The sequence below is a fragment of the Lissotriton helveticus genome, chromosome 3_2 (genome assembly GCF_964261635.1).
Source record: "Lissotriton helveticus chromosome 3_2, aLisHel1.1, whole genome shotgun sequence".
NCBI lineage: Eukaryota > Metazoa > Chordata > Amphibia > Caudata > Salamandridae > Lissotriton > Lissotriton helveticus.
Window position 1 is genome coordinate 188,056,804 of NC_136062.1, and position 16,402 is coordinate 188,073,205.

Consider the following 16,402-nt stretch of genomic DNA (forward strand, 5'->3'; position numbering starts at 1 on the left):
TAACACAACTGATAAACTTTCTAGTGGAACTGTCATGCCTGTAGAAAATGGACTCCGGCGGTGACCCCACTCACCAGCCGCAGTAAATCCTGCTCCAATTAGCTCTGCTGATGCTTCAATTACTACCTGACATGGACCATTCCATTTAGAAACCAGTGACATCGGCGAGGCTTGCGCAGGCTGTGACCACACGTCGCCACCCAGCTAGTTCAATGATCTCTGACTGACCAGCAGCCTCTAAAATTCTGCATGCTGTAACAGCGCCCGCCAACTGGTATTGAGCAGCTAAATTACTATACTGAGCTCAGACACTGTTAACAAACTAGAACCACTTGCGATTCCACAGCCAATAAGCGCGACGGAAAATTATTTAACGAACTTTGATTGGCTGAGGTACATACAGTCCTCCAATGCTATCTCACGTTACATAATACGACTGCCTTTCACCTCCCTAACGACTCTTAGAATATGTTCGAGACATAGGATTGGCGACGCAGAAGCGGTGAAATTACGGACAAACGACGTAAGTGGAAAGATAATGGGTAATGGCTATGGGGTTGAATTTGCGAACTGTCCACTTGATTAGCGAGCGGGTTACTGTGGTTCTGTGTTTTTTCCCACTTTTATTTTTGTTTACAATGGGAGCTGCAGACAAAATGTGTTGCTAAAGGGCTTGTTGCCATCGTGGTAATGGAAGCTGCATTAAGGGCATTGATAGGTATAGCTATATAAGAGCCAGTCAGATTAATGGCTGGGCCTCTGAATCATAGTAGTTGAATACCAGGGGTGTAGCAGGCCACAGCGAGGGCATTATTAATGGAGCTGGTTAGAGTACTAGTTCTTCCTGGGTGCTGCGTTGAGCTGCATTAGTAGTGTACGTCAGCAGTGCTACAAACTGGATTGGTGTACTTTGTCCTCGCTCCTCTAACCCGCCTTGTTCTATGGGGTGTTGCTCTAAAGCTAGATTTATGCGATAAAAAGCATAAACCTATTTGCCAACAGGTGTTCACCTCAATGGGGAAGGAGGGATGGCTCACAGCACAGGAATGTAAGGAGGCACGTTGAGGCTGCAGTGGAAGGATGAAAGGGTGTTGTGGAACAGCATAAACATTGTTTTGAGACTGTTCAAATAGGATGTAAAATGTAATTCGGGAACCTCAAGAGAATGGACCCAGAGGGCTGATATTGTTATCTGACACTGAATGCCACATCATTTCTTTTCGGTTTCCAAACATATGTGATGTAGTTCGGGAAACTATTTTATAATGTGACGGGATTTCTAGAGGAGATTTATCTAGCTTTCCTATTGAGCATTGCATATCTTTTTTCAACCCAATTGCATACTATTGGTGCACGTGGACACACGCACTACTGGTAAAACGGGCCCTAAAGGGACAGGTTACTGCACCCTGTATGAATTTCTAGGCTCATCACCAATTTTCCTCTGTGACTGCTCTCCACATTCTCTCAGGAACTGAATCCGTGATATGAGTTTATGTGATATGAGTTTAGATTCCCAATTCGTTCATTTTAAAGGTATTCCTGTGTGTATGATTGGAGACTGGGAACGCTGTACTATGTTAAGGTGTAAGTAAGGACTGTATGGTAAATTTTGATAATGCACCCAAGTACCGTGATGTGGATTCAGGGGCGTAGCTTGGTCACTATGGTTAGTTGGGAGGGTGATGTGAGCTTCAGATTTCCCAATAATCACGCTGGGGCATCTTGTTAAACCGCATTATATGAGAAGCAGGACCTCAGGGGGTTGAAGGGACATTGTAAATAAGGCTGGGCAGCAAACTCCACTCCGCCTGCGGAGCTCTCTGAGTTTTTCCAACTCTCCGCTCCGGCAGAGTGCGAAGTTTAGCAAAAAACTCTGCTGGCCATCGAGTGGGTGGAGTTTACTGCTCAACCTAATTACCATCTCGACACTGTTGGCTTTACTGTTTACGGCCTTGCTGCCACGACCTAGTACTAAACAAGTGTTGGCATAGCCAATAGGTCTCGCCTTTGGGGCCTTATAAGTGTTTAGCCATGCAACAGTTAATGTTGTTGCAGTAAGGATATTGTGCTGCATAACTAAATACTTATAAGGTCCCAAAGGCGAGACCTATTGGCTAGGAGTAGCTGCACACTATATCCGGTTTTATTCATTCATTTGTAAGCTGGTGTGGAAGAGGCTGAGGGCAGGCAATGATAGCCAATGGAGTTCCATCAGGATGGGAAAACGTGCTTTGTTTTCCTTTGTTTTGCGTGCAACTAAAAAATATTGTTTTATAAATCTTTCGTAGACCATGCATGCCGCTACTCTAGTTAAAACATTATTCAAACAATGATTAAAGTAATTAAAAAGTAAAGAATTGATTTGCCATCCACTTAAAACTCCTTACTTGAGCAGTTGACAGTTCAGAAACAAAACAAACCTCATTACTAAAAGTTTGTTAATTGTGCAATTTCAGAAAAAGTTGCAAATCGACTGTTCACTTGACAGACAAGACTTTGGAAAGTCTTTCAAGATCGCGAACGGTAATGTGGAATCTGAAAGGTTTGGAACAAGAAGCTTGACAAAACGATACACTAGTTAAACAAGCAAAGGCAAATCCAACGCACTGTGTGAATAACTTTGCCAAGAGTTCCCCAGGTAGAGCAGTCTTCAGTGGAAGAGGGACAGAGAAGTGCAGCTAGCAGAGCCACTGGCCTCAAGTGTGAAACTCCTGAAGTTGCTTCTACTGTTGAGAGATCTGCGCTCACTCCAAATACTTGGCCACCTCACCAAAGCCATAGTGTAAAGACAACTTCACAGTGTAACTATCTACCAAATTCTGTGGCCCTTTATTGATCACACAATAGCTTGCAACAGACAGCTGTAGCTGTTCGCAACCGGACACGCACCTCAGGAGTATGCTTAGAGCAATTCAATCTTGGTTGCAGCGCTCTTAGAAGGAAGCTGGCCTGTGCCAACCGGGCCCCCTTCTTGAACCGGAAACAATGCATGGTTAATACAAAGAAGGTCCAGCTAACCTCTGCCAAGGAAAACTTTGTCATCCACCGAACAGTGTGTTTGGATGCATAACCCCCCCCAGGAGCCACCTGCACAGACGCCTTTGGAGCACCACTCAAATGGATGCATATTTCTCACAAAGGGTTAAAGCTGTGCAGGGAGACATCATCTCATTAAATAAGCTTTGAGGGTGTGTGTGATTGACACAACGAATTCCGTAGCAGCAGAATGACACATCTGTACTGTAGTCATTGACGTGCGAAACTGCCTTTATTTCATAACACATACTTGTGCAAGGCACAACAGCATAGAGTTGATGTGGGGAACTCGAAGGATGAAAGTCTGCAAAAGAGCTTCAGTGCCTTGTGATGGGTCGTAAGCGCTATGTAAATACACTTACAGAATATATTTTGTAAACTACTGCGTTTATGCCCCTGTTCTAGATACATGTCGGAGGTACGTCATGATGGGAGGCGTTCTTCTAATGAAGTGTAAAATCGGTTCTGTGCAGAAAGCACTTGTTAAAACTCCTGAGTTCATTTCCGATCGATTACGTGCCCTGGGCTAACGCAGAGCATCACAACAGAGTGATTGTCCCACATAATAAACTGAATCACGAGTAAATTCTGAAATGGCTTTGGAGATATTAATATTAAAGGTATCTTGGGCCGTTTCAATTTTTTTTTTATAGTAAACAAGGTTGATAAACCGGTCTCACGAAAAGCTTTCACTTTTTTAACATGTTTCCACAAATAATTTCACATAAATAGATTAGGGTCGCGTGAAAACATCAGGCGCAGGCCATGCAGCAAGGGTTTGCAAGACTCCGAAGATAAAGCACAGGAAGAGAAGTTGTGAAAGCCGAGTCACAAGCAGCCAGGGGCGAGGGCACATGGAAAGTGAAAGAACAATCAGCCTTGCTCAATAGTAAAGTTTGTACAGTGTCAGGAGCAGGTTTGACCACTACTGTAGGAAGCTTGAGGCTTAAAGTGACAGCCTGTGAACCACAGACAACAAAAATGTATACAGAGTTCCCCAAAGGATGAATTAAATTACTCTCTCAGGAAGAATAGATAGTGTGTCAGGGAATCAGTGAAACCCTTTGACGGAATTAAGGATGCCTCACACAATTACAAGGCTGGACAACGGTTGCCATCCTCCCTCATAATTGTATCGTGTCATCATTGGCCTCCTGCTCCAGCGGCGGGCTGGCGGTGCAATGCCTGCCGGGTAGCACGTGGTGCTACTCTTTGGTGGAGTTCTTTTATTCCTGGCCAATAGATGCGTGTGTGTGAGGGACCTAAAAAGTGCAAGAGTGAGCGTGAGTGAAGGTTTTAAAATAGGTCAGTAGAGTCCATTAAGGACACTTTAATGAGATGGCTCACTGCCTAGTTAAAAAGGTAAAGGGAGGGGTAGCGAGGCACAAAGGAATTAGGTAAATTGCCCTCGTTCAACCCTCACCTCAGGTGCGGTCAACATGTTTCTTGCCATGAAGGCAATTCGTCAGGACCTATAGATGCTCATCAGCACGTGAGAAATTTCAACCTAGTTGAAAGAAATTTCTAATACAACCTGTATGTCAGTGCAGGTGGAGATCCTGCAGGAATTCCCACCCCGTAAGCCCTGGTCCCGGCTGTCCTGCGATTCCGCCGTCGGGGTATGGGTAGGTGCCTACAAGTCTAGCGCCCCGAGCAATCGAGGAAACGCCTTCCTGCTCAGGCTCCCCAAGGACAGACCGTGGGGCCCTTCCACCAGGGCTTACGGGGTGGGAATTCCTGCAGGATCTCCACCTGCACTGACATACAGGTTGTATTAGAAATTTCTTTCAACTAGGGTGAAATTTCTCACGTGCTGATGAGCATCTATAGGTCCTGACGAATTGCCTTCATGGCAAGAAACATGTTGACCGCACCTGAGGTGAGGGTTGAACGAGGGCAATTTACCTAATTCCTTTGTGCCTCGCTACCCCTCCCTTTACCTTTTTAACTAGGCAGTGAGCCATCTCATTAAAGTGTCCTTAATGGACTCTACTGACCTATTTTAAAACCTTCACTCACGCTCACTCTTGCACTTTTTAGGTCCCTCACACACACACATCTATTGGCCAGGAATAAAAGAACTCCACCAAAGAGTAGCACCACGTGCTACCCGGCAGGCATTGCACCGCCAGCCCGCCGCTGGAGCAGGAGGCCAATGATGACACGATACAATCATGAGGGAGGATGGCAACCGTTGTCCAGCCTTGTAATTGTGTGAGGCATCCTTAATTCCGTCAAAGGGTTTCACTGATTCCCTGACACACTATCTATTCTTCCTGAGAGAGTAATTTAATTCATCCTTTGGGGAACTCTGTATACATTTTTGTTGTCTGCTTGTAGGACACGTACACTGGACCCCGGTAAACATCGTCCTTGGTTGTCCCTTTTTATTGCTAACACAAGCCAGTGAACCACAGCCAGAAAAGTGGAGATGCAAGATCTTTAAAAAACAAGCACTTTCCCTCTGCCTGAAGCCATAGGTACGATTCTGCTGGGTCTCAGACCGTCTAACCTTAAGGCCCTTACCCGTACTGACTGGATTCTAACGTTACAGATGCTAGGTGCGGCCAAGCAACTCATAGCCTTGTATTGGAAGAAAGTTGACCCACCTCCCATAACCTCATGGTTTGTGCGGCTGTGGCACGTCTTGGCAATGGAGCTCCTTACGGCGCGACTCCAGATGCGCCACACCCGCTTTGAGGCAGTTTGGAGGCCCCTGGTGCGCTACTTGTGCTCCATGGAGCATGCACGGCACATGCCCACTAGACTTAGGACTCTACATCTCTTTGAGGATGCCATTGTCCCTGCAGATCCTACTAGGCTGCTTCCATAAGCGACGCCTGTAACACCTGAGCCCCGGCGGCTGACCCTCACGGCCTAACACTGCCTTTCATCCACGGAATTACCCACCACACTGCTTGTCTATCTTCTGTCGCTGTCTTACCTCCTCTTTGCCCTCCCTCTTTTTCTTTCCTCTGTAGCTTCTCTCTCTTTCCACGAACCCCTGTTGGGTTGTTAGTAAGTCAGTAAGTAATGGTCTTGTTGTTTCCTCTTCTTCCACCCCCCCCCCTCGACTCACCATTGGGGTTCTTGTAACGCTAAGTGACTTCAACAGCTTCTCCTAAGCCACGCGGCCGGCCCTTTGGGGTTGTTGGCAAGGCGCTGTGTTATCTACCTCCACTGAGCAACACCTGTTGCGCCTTCATCGCGGCCGGCCTCGGATAGAGGTTGTAGGCTTAACGCTGTGTCTTTGTGCCCCTCCTAGGGGTGTTGTTTCAAAATAAAACAGACTTGTAATAAAAAACAAGCACTGGCCGCGCGGCCGTGAAAGTGACACGGCGGTCAAAGTGAAAGCGATTGCGGGCTGTAAGGGTGCCCGCGAGCGATGCATTTAATGAACCATGACGAGAGAGGAAAGCCAGATGGCGCCTCTGCTCATAAGTGTGCGCGTAACCGCACGCTCTAGGCCACACAAAAAGCTGTGGTCGGCTTTTTAAAGCCCACTCACTAAATGTCTCACCAGGGCAGCGCATGTGCTGGCTCATGCGAGACCTAATAAAGTACTATTACATCCTTCCTGTTCCAGACTGGAGACATTTCCTGGCGAGCTGCCTGATCCTGTCATGGTGGCCTGTAGTTCACGTGCCACGGGAGCTGCCGCTGGGAGCCTCGCCCACAAGCTGTGCACAGCAGAGTGGGAGTGAGAACGAAGAAGGCTCCAAGGTCAGGGGCTCACAGAGTGGAAAGGTGTGGGTGTATGGCTGGTGGTGTGAGGTGGGGAAGCTGACTGGATACCCGATCACTTACTGCTCATTACAGAAAGGAAGATGCAAAAACAAACAGTATACCCACAATGTGAGTGAGATTTGTGACTGAAGCGGACCAGCCTTTAATTTTGTCAGCACATTTTGGTACTTCCGTGGAGGAGTTCTGAGGGAAAAGCATACCTTCGGTTGCAGCTGAACATCACGCAAGAATTCCTCTTTTCTGCAGACTTTATTTGATGGTCATCTTCCCCCACAATATTGATGTTGTAGTGAAGTTTCTGACTGGTAGCTTGGCTGGCTTGTTAGGCTTTTCCGTTTAGGCGTACACGTCTATTGTTGTGGTTTTGTTGTTTTGCATTATGGTCTTACCTCTGAGTGATCCAGAACCGAGAATTGGAGCTAGAGTTTGGCAAATGCAGGCATCTTTCAGCTTTGGGTGAGTGGAGCGTAACTGTCCACCCCAAAATAATTTGTAAAGGGAGAGGAGGGCCAATTGGTAGGGGTACTTAAAACAAATTCAACATTTCCTTAGGCTTTCAAAACATAGGAGAGAGCGTGTGTGTTTTTGTCAGTCCGGGCATGTATAAATTCCAGGTGAAATCCGACAAACACTTCATACTACTTGACTGAAAGCACTTGCATCCGGTTGTATGTTACAACCACACAATTCCCAACCACGCATGACTTAACAACGAGGTCTTAACAACGACTGCGTTTTAACCACACTTGCCTTTACAACAAATTTAGTTGTAATGGTATTTTAGTAAAGGCATATACGTTAAGGTTCTGCCCTGGCTTCCAGCTCCCCTGCCCTGAATACTTAACTCAGACCTTAGCCCTGCGCCTTGAGCCCTAAAAACCGGCCCCAGACTTGAAATTGCCCCTGACCCTCCTTTCCTAAGCCCTAAATCCTTCACCCCAGAACTCAACCCTAACTCCTTGAGCCCTAAACATTTCACCCCTGAACTCACCCCCCCCACTGCCCTAAGCCCTAAATCCTTCACCCCAGAACACTACCCTGACTTCGCCCTACAGCAGCCCCGCCCTAAGGCCTAAATCTTTAATCCTAGAACTCGACCCCACCCTGAGCCCTAAAACCTTCACCCCACAACTCAACTCCGACCCCACCCCACCCTAAAAACAGCCTCTCCACCATTCAAAGTATATAGTAAAAAAAAAAAAATCATACTTTGTTTATGTATTACCAAGCCACTCCGTTCGTCCATATCTCATCTGGGCAGGAAGTCTCCTCCACCCAGTCCGAACCCCCGCCCGAGTCTAGAGCGTTGAACTACCACGCACGTCGAAAACACAGATACGTGTGGTAATGGCATATGCGTAGTATAGACTGCATGGTTCCGCCATCGTTGTTAAGCCACACATTGTTTAGACTGCGTGGTTTAGGCTGTTTCCCCTTGCAGCCAACTATTTACTACAGAATACATTTGTAAGGGGTGGGGTGTTAACACCAAAACACCCCCCCCCCCCTCACCCCATTCCCCCCGGAGCTATGGCCCTGTGTGGTTTGGTCTGAGAGAGCGCAGGTATCCAGGCCAGGAGCCAGGTGCAGCAGTCAGTTGGCATCATCTGAATCTGGTGAATGACCGAGTTTGGATTTGGTGAGTGTGTGTGGGTTTGAAGTAATAATATTTGAGTGGAGGTTATATGTTGACGTTTGGTCAGGTTAGAGTATGTGAAGGAGCGTCAAGGCGACTGCCATTTTGGCCGTCCTAGTGTTTGGGCTCTGGCCTAGCCGTTAATGGCGGGGTTGAAGGAATTGGATTGCTGTTTATCCTGGTTTGATCTACAGGAATATGGAGAAATACCCTGCGGCGCTCAAAGGCTTGACGGGTCGCCACTAGGAAGGTGATCTATTAACAGACGGGTCCACCTCCACCCCAGGCCTAGCTCTGAAGCAGCGGTCAAAGTGTATTACAAAAAGTATGGGGACTGTGATGCTGCATGCAGTGGGGACTGGGTCAGTGAGTGAAAGTTCGGAGTCAAAGGTGTGGTTATAAACTAACAATTCTGTATGCTATGTTGTTCTTTGACCGCCAGTTGGCTACATATAAAATAATGTGCAGCTTAAATGAAAAATAAATTCCAAAAATTATTATTTGCGAAATGCACTATATAACGTTATGAAACCTCTATTAGTTAATGCACTGCAGAGGTCTGTGTGTAATCGGAAAGCCACATAATTCAATTTTGGTTGGTGCAGTGGAGAATAGTGATTTGTGTATTTTTAGTGCAACAAGGTCACAGCCTGTGACAGAAAGCGCAGTGAATATGTAAGTATTTCAAACTTGCATTACATACGGTATAAAATAGACTGCAACAAAATGTGCAAAAAGGTTTAAGATAAAACGGTGTTTCCAATATATAGATTTTAGTAATACCCAAATTGTATGCAATGCAATGTTTTGTTCACATTGCTGTCCCTTCAACACCTCCTGGGTTGTTTAAGTGCTATATAAATACAATTGCAATTAAAAACCTGCCCTTCACAGCTCATTTGTTAACTCTTTGCACTACCATTCCAAAATGATGAATCTGTCACCAGAAATCTTTGAGTGATTAGGTCAATTAAAGCGAGTACCGACTCCAAGGCATCCGTTACATTTGTAGATGAACATGTAGTGCACATTTGCATTTCTTTCATGCAAGCAGGCACACCGTCAGGAAGGCTTGTTTAGCTATCTGCCAGGCTTCAGTTTCCCAGCACAGCAGATTTATTGAATGACACTTGAGCTGAAGCATTTGATCTGTCGGAATTAACCATCCCTGGACAGTTGTACGTTTACAAAAAGTAGGTATTTCATAAATCAAAAAAGTACGGGCACGTTGTGCCTGTTCGATCCCGCCCACTTTCACCACTGCTCTGAAGAGATGATTAATACTGGGGATGGAAAGGGAGTGGACTGAAACCCGAATCCAGATGATTTCTAGCAGAGCAATCATTTGGCAATGTACTGCATGTCACAGCTAGGGATACAACCTCTCCCTTTGCTCGTGGGTAGGCCAATATCACTTAACTGACACACAGTCAAGTTTAGCCTTCTCTTAAGGGAGTCGGAGCTTGCTTGCAAAATTACTATGGGCAAGCAGGACACAGGAGAGCCCATCCCTGATGTGATTTTACCATCCTTATTCTGTTTGCATGACTATGTGGAGGTGAATTCAAACCCCACTGCTACCCGAGTCAGAAGTTGCCCTTGTACATGGCATCTCGATAATGTCCATTATAAATGTAATGCACAGGGATCATGGCGACGGTTGTGAAGGCATGGGGTAAATGGACTTTTGCTGGTGTTTTTTGTTGTTTAGCTTTCCAGATGCTCGCTGTTGTTGACTGCAACATACAGGCGCCCTCTTCTATTTGAGGGACATTGATGGTTTAATAAGGACGCACTGCCTAGGTAATGGTGGCTCATGGGCTTTTTAGTGCAGGTGAAGTCGCTATATTTTCTATTAATTTCCTGATTAATTTTAATTTGATACTACCTTTGGCAGCCCACTACTGCCTGCACCCCACCTAACTCCTCTTTTACTTTAAGCTTTGGTAGCCTGTGCACCTGGTTGTCTATAGGTTTGTGCCAATAGTTGTCACCAGATACTTAAACCCAAGAGTTAGTGAGGTGGAAGAGGGGGCTTGAAAGGGACCGAGTGACATCAAATATCTGTACACATCTATTTCTTTAATTGTCTTTGAAAATCTCGTTACTGGAGAAAGAGATCTAAGTGTCAAAGCAGGGTACCGTATCACTTGTTTTATCTGTTGCTTTCAAAATAGTTTTGTTTGCATACACATGTTGTAAATTCCATTTAGGCTCAAAGATTTCTTGATCAGTCCTGTGTTGTTCAACCAGTGTAGCATGTGCACCCATCCATAAAATAAACCTCCATATCTTAATAAAAATAGGTTGGTCTGCCTTTGCTTCTCTTTGGGGGACGGTTGACATCTGACAGATGCATTTCATATATTTATGTATATATATCTTTTACTGTCTTTTCCCCGCAGCTTCTGCCTCCCTCCAAATAATGGATCCTGTGGTTCTCAGTTACCTCGACAGTTTGCTGCGCCAATCCGATGTATCGCTGCTTGACCCTCCCAGTTGGCTCAATGATCATGTGATTGGTTTCACCTATGAGTACTTTGCCAGTGAGCAGTACAAAGACTATGCAAAGCATGTCTGTTTTGTCAGTCCTGAGGTGGTTCAGTTTATCAAGTGTGCCAGCAGTCCAGAAGAGGTGGCTATCTTTCTTGAACCATTGGCCCTGCCGCGGAAGAGGATTGTATTTTTGGCCATCAATGATAACTCCAACGAGGCAGCAGGTGGGACGCATTGGAGTCTGCTTGTGTATATCCGTGACAAGAAATGCTTTGTGCATTATGACTCGTACAGCAAAAACAACTCTGTTCATGCAAGACAGGTAGCTGAGAAGTTGGAGGGATTTTTGGGCAAAGGTACCTTTGTGGAGGAGCAGGCTCCTGCACAGCAGAACAGCTATGATTGTGGCATGTATGTGATCTGTACTACTGAGGCCCTTTGTGAGGAGTACCTGAGGGGGCGAACAAAACCTCTGCTGCAGCTCCTTACTCCATCCTACATCACACAAAAAAGAGCGGAGTGGAAAGAGCGTGTGAAGCAAATGGCAGGAAAGTGACCTTCAGACCCAACCTATCATGTAAGCGTTTCTCCATCCCCAACTATAGGTGCCTTTACAGGGCATGCTGTGCAGACAAATGGCCCTTCTGCATAATCGACTCCATGATCAACCATAACATTTTTTTCTTTGTGGGTGAAAAAAACTTGAGCACTAATCCCATGTCTTCCCCCTCGTGAATGACTGCTCCCATTACATTACTCCCCCCATCATCTCATGGTCCGAGATGGAGCAGGGAAGGAGGTGTGACATCCATGAATGAGATACCCGGAGTTTTGAAGTCTAAGGCTACGTTCTTTGCATTTCAGGGTGTGTATGCGTGTGAGAGAGTTCAAGAACAGCCAAGAGACAGCCATATGGAATATCATGGTACAGGATGTCTGCATTAGGTTAGAGAAGTGTTGCATTGGATAACCAATGTGTACATTGATTGACAATCTGCTATAAAGTGTGTTGAAAAACCTACCTTTCTGGTGCTTGTGTATTTACATATATTTTCCAGCGCCCTGGAATAATTAGTTCTGTATGGCACCCCATTACGAACAGTATTAGATTAAAATGCCAGCTATACATTGCTCTGACCGAAGAGCAGCCAAAAATAAAACCCATGTGTCTTTTTTTTTCCATTGATGTTATTTCGAAAGGAGGAAACAGCTTTTTCCTAAACGTAAGCCTCTATCCCCCTTGAACTACTTATTGACCAGTTACTTATGGGTAAGTTTCTTTACCCCGAGTCTACGACCTCCTCGTCACAGTCCTTACTTTATGCATGTCAATCAATCAATCAATCAGTTAATTTGTAAAGCACACTACTTACCCGTAAGCGTTTCAAGGCGCTGCGGGGGTGGGGGGGAGGAGGCGGGGCGGGATGCTGCTGCTGCTACTGGTCGAAAAACCACATCTTGAGTCGTCTCCTGAAAGTAAGCAGGTCTTCGGTTTGTCGTAGGTTGAGGGGGAGGGTGTTCCAGGTCTTGGCTGCATGGTGGGAGAAGGACCTGCCTTCGGAAGTGGTTCTACGGATGTGCGGGACCGTGGCCAGGGCGTGGTCAGCGGAGTGGAGTTTCATGTTGGGTAACTGGAAAGAAAGTCGACTGTTGAGATAGGCCCACAGATAACAACTGGGGAAGGACCCTAAATGCCATGGTCAATCAAGAGGGGGAGGGGCTGGATTTCTGTATACGTTTGGGGCTCCCAGGTTCATTAAGAAAGTCCGCTTAAAGGTGGGGATAAAATACTATTGTGACTTTGCCCCCAATTTGGGACTCCCCGGGGCTTCCTGCTTGTTTGAAAGACAGCTTGGCTGTTCCATTCGAGCACGCAGGAACTCTGATATGGTCTGCTTTAATTTCTTCAGACGGAGTTCACCCCAGGGAGGTTCTAAAAGCAAAGATTGGGGATTCCTTTTCCCAATTTAAGTTTAAACAACTTTGCTCATGGTATGCGGCAGAGAAGGCAAACATAGGCGGGAATTGGGAGGTGGAACATAAGCTCCAAAACTCAACTCCCATTAAAAAGGAAGTTGGGATTTGGTATAGGAGCTTACTTGATAGGGAGGATATTGAGCTTCCTTCACCACACCTAGTTTGGAATTCATCTATATTAGAAAATAGTTCTGTAGAGCTTTATTTTTTCTCTCTTAAAAACCTATATAAGTTTGTTAAGTCTGCCTCCCTGAAGAAGAATCATTGTTTTTTACTATCAATAGGTTGTACTATATGCCAAAATAAAACGCAAAGTTTGCCTCAGATCCTCCCCTCGATGCCCTAAATGTGGTTTGATAGAAGCAGATGATCTCCACATTTTCTTTGAGTGCATTCAGCTGAAGGGCTATTGGCAGAATGTGGAGCTTGCACTGACGGGAATTTTTAATTTTAAGGTCAATCTTGATCCAGCTCTAGTCATATTTGGTATAAGTACTGATCTTGTAAATCGTATATCTAGCCTACAAACGGGTCTATTTCTATGTTTGATTTTGTTAGCCCGAAGGGAAATTTGTAAATTATGGAAAGACCCCGCTTCCCCTTCTTATGAGAAGTGGGCTCGGGCTGCACTGAATATGGCTAGATTGGACCAAAGGGAGGGCAACATCTGGCTACCTTTGGTATGTTGGGGCACGAAATTGTGGCTGGTTTAAGATGGTCCTATGATTACACCAAGCCTCGTACAAAAAGAAGCTGGCCTGGTGGGCCCGAAAGTGAATACAGGAACATGGATCCAGGGTGCGTAGGATCGATGGGGTCTATTATGTTACAATTGCAGACGCTTACGGTGGTATGAGGACTAAAAAAAAAAAAAAAAAAAAGATAGGCTGGGCCGGTTTAGTGGAGTGCCTTGTGTGCGTGGATCAGGAGCTTGAAGGAGATTCTTCTGTCGACGGAGAGCCAGTGCAGGTTCCTCAGGTGGGGGGGTGATGTGGTCGCGGCGCGGGACGTTGAGGGTCAGGCGTGCAGAGGCGTTCTGGGTTCTTTGCAGTCTGTTGATGAGCTTGGACGGGGCTCTGACGTAGAGGGCATTTCCGTAGTCGAGTCTGCTGCTGACTAGTGCCTGGTTTTTTTTTTTCTCAACTCCTACCTTCTGCCTTAAACAAAAATACACATACATCTACCATCCCTTTTGTCTAGGCCACACCCACATCAGGTGGGATAGAAAATCACTGACCTCCTATCCGGGAACCCTATAATCCAAAGCCAAAAGGAAGCTTAACACCGGGCGGGAGGTGACTGGGAGGTCGTAGACTTGGAGTAATCAAATTTACCGGTAAGTAACGTGCATTACCTCCTCATCTGACGTCACCTTCACAGTCCTCCTATGAACTGATACCCAAGCAATACAATTGGCATTATACACAACTGGTGCAGAAACAGTAATATTTATTACAATATGTTCAGATTAACACATTTATTGTGTACAGAACTTGAGACTCCGTCACTGAAACTAGTTGTAACATCACCGCCTACCTCGAATCTGTAGTGCGACACATGTCCTCACAATAAGGACATCATTATTGGCGTCCCTCAAGGATCACCCCAAAGCCTAACTCTTTTAGGCTGCCCTGCTCGGATCTCACAACACAAACATCATATCATACGCAGATGATAACTCATCCTGTTATTCTCCTCTGACCCCTCCAGCACCAAAGGTAACTTCCACAGTTGTATGACCAATGTCGCCAGTTGGATGGAGAACAAGTGTCTCAAGCTTAACACTGACCAAACTGCAGTACTCTTCGGAGGCACCACCTCCCCCTGGAACAACACTTGGTGGCCATCGGAACTTGACCCCCCAACGCCCACAGAACATGCTAAAAATCTAAGCACCCGATTTACACAGCTGGAGTCTTAGGTATAGACACCCTTGGGGACATATAGCGGTGGGACAGGCTGATTACATTTAGTGAACTACAAAGAGAGTATCAATTGGCAGATAAGGAGCAATATCGTTACATTCAACTGAAACATGCGCTAAGGTGTCGCAGTAAGGACGGGGAAACTATACCCAAGTGCGCCCCATTAGAAGACCGACTGTTATTAGACCCAATCCCTGACAAAGCAATCTCCCTTGCATACAAGCAACTAATAAATACCCTACCTGACCCCCTTGGGCCACTTCGGGCGACTTGGGAATTGGACATAGGTATGTTGGAAGACGATGACTGGTAGGAGGTGATATAGAGTCCATCGAAATCACTATACGGGCCAGATTCTGACTCATTCAGTTACGAATCCTACACAGAGCGTACTGGCCCCGCACACTACAGTACAAGATTAGACGGGCAGATTCGGACCACTGTGTTAGAGGCTCCGGATCACCTGGCATATTCTTTCACGTTCCCTGGTAATGCCCAATAATACAGCGATATTGGACAAAGGTGGCGGGAGTGATGTTGGGGATTCACATTCAATTGGAGGCACGTTGGCTCCTACTGGGGAGGATAGAGGGCCCGCAAACACAAAAATATGGCTACTGCAAGCTGCTGGGGTCGCATGGACACCTCCCAAATCATCCAACTGGAAAACGGACATGGACTGGTGCCGCCTAGCAGAGAGGGTGGTGTATGAGAGCAGTGGTTGCCAAAGAAGAGGGAAAATATATGATGCCCCTGGGAGAAATACAGACCATAGAGGGGAGGGAGGGGGAGGCAAGAAGTGTGTGGGTCCGGGTGCACAAGATGAATCCATGTGTACTGTGTTGAACTGCTCAAGATATCGTGCTTTTTATTATATGGATACGCCAATACTCCCCGCACAGCGAAGCATGTACAATATATGATGGCCCACTGTACGATGTGTGACTGGAACTGTTTTGTTGTTCAATAAAAATACTTAATAAAAATAATCTAGGCATTGTACTCCACAGCAAGCTCACAATGATAAAACAGGAGAACGCAGTCTCTTTGGCATTCTTCCACATCCTCTGCGTGCTCAAGAAAATTTTCAAATGGCTCCCCACCGACACTAGAAATACCATCACCCAAGCCCTCGTCACCAGCCACTGGACTATGGCAACACCCTGTATGTTGGGATCACTACCCAAAAGCTAAACAGACTCCAGACCATTCAGAACGGCATCAAGGCTCATTACCAACCTCCCATGGCGAACCCATATAAAACCCTACCTCAAAGCACTGCACTGGCTCCCCGTTGACAAACTATGCTGATTCAAACTCCTCACACCTACCAATCCCGCCACAACACCAACTGCACCCACAGAGTAAACTTCCACCAACCCACCAGACACCTACCCTCCACATCCTTCTAGCTTGCCCACACACCGCGCATCCTCAGAAGCAGAAGTGACGGCCATGCCATCTCCCACTTGGGCGCTAAACATGAACGACCTCCCTTTCTACCTCTGAACAGCCCAACCCTTCAGGAAGAAACTAAAAACTTGGCTTTTCAACAGATAGATGTAGCTACAATACCACTGCC

At 46.2% G+C, this 16,402-nt stretch overlaps 1 protein-coding gene across 1 annotated transcript; it reads left to right on the forward strand.

Moving 5' to 3' along the window:
• Positions 1-400: 400 nt before the first annotated feature.
• Positions 401-12,091, forward strand: SENP8 (SUMO peptidase family member, NEDD8 specific). The gene is made up of 2 exons (XM_078685019.1): positions 401-523; positions 10,828-12,091. Exon 2 carries the CDS (start codon positions 10,848-10,850, stop codon positions 11,472-11,474), a length of 627 nt encoding a protein of 208 aa, XP_078541145.1. The 5' UTR covers positions 401-523; positions 10,828-10,847; the 3' UTR covers positions 11,475-12,091.
• The last annotated feature ends 4,311 nt before the right edge of the window (positions 12,092-16,402 follow it).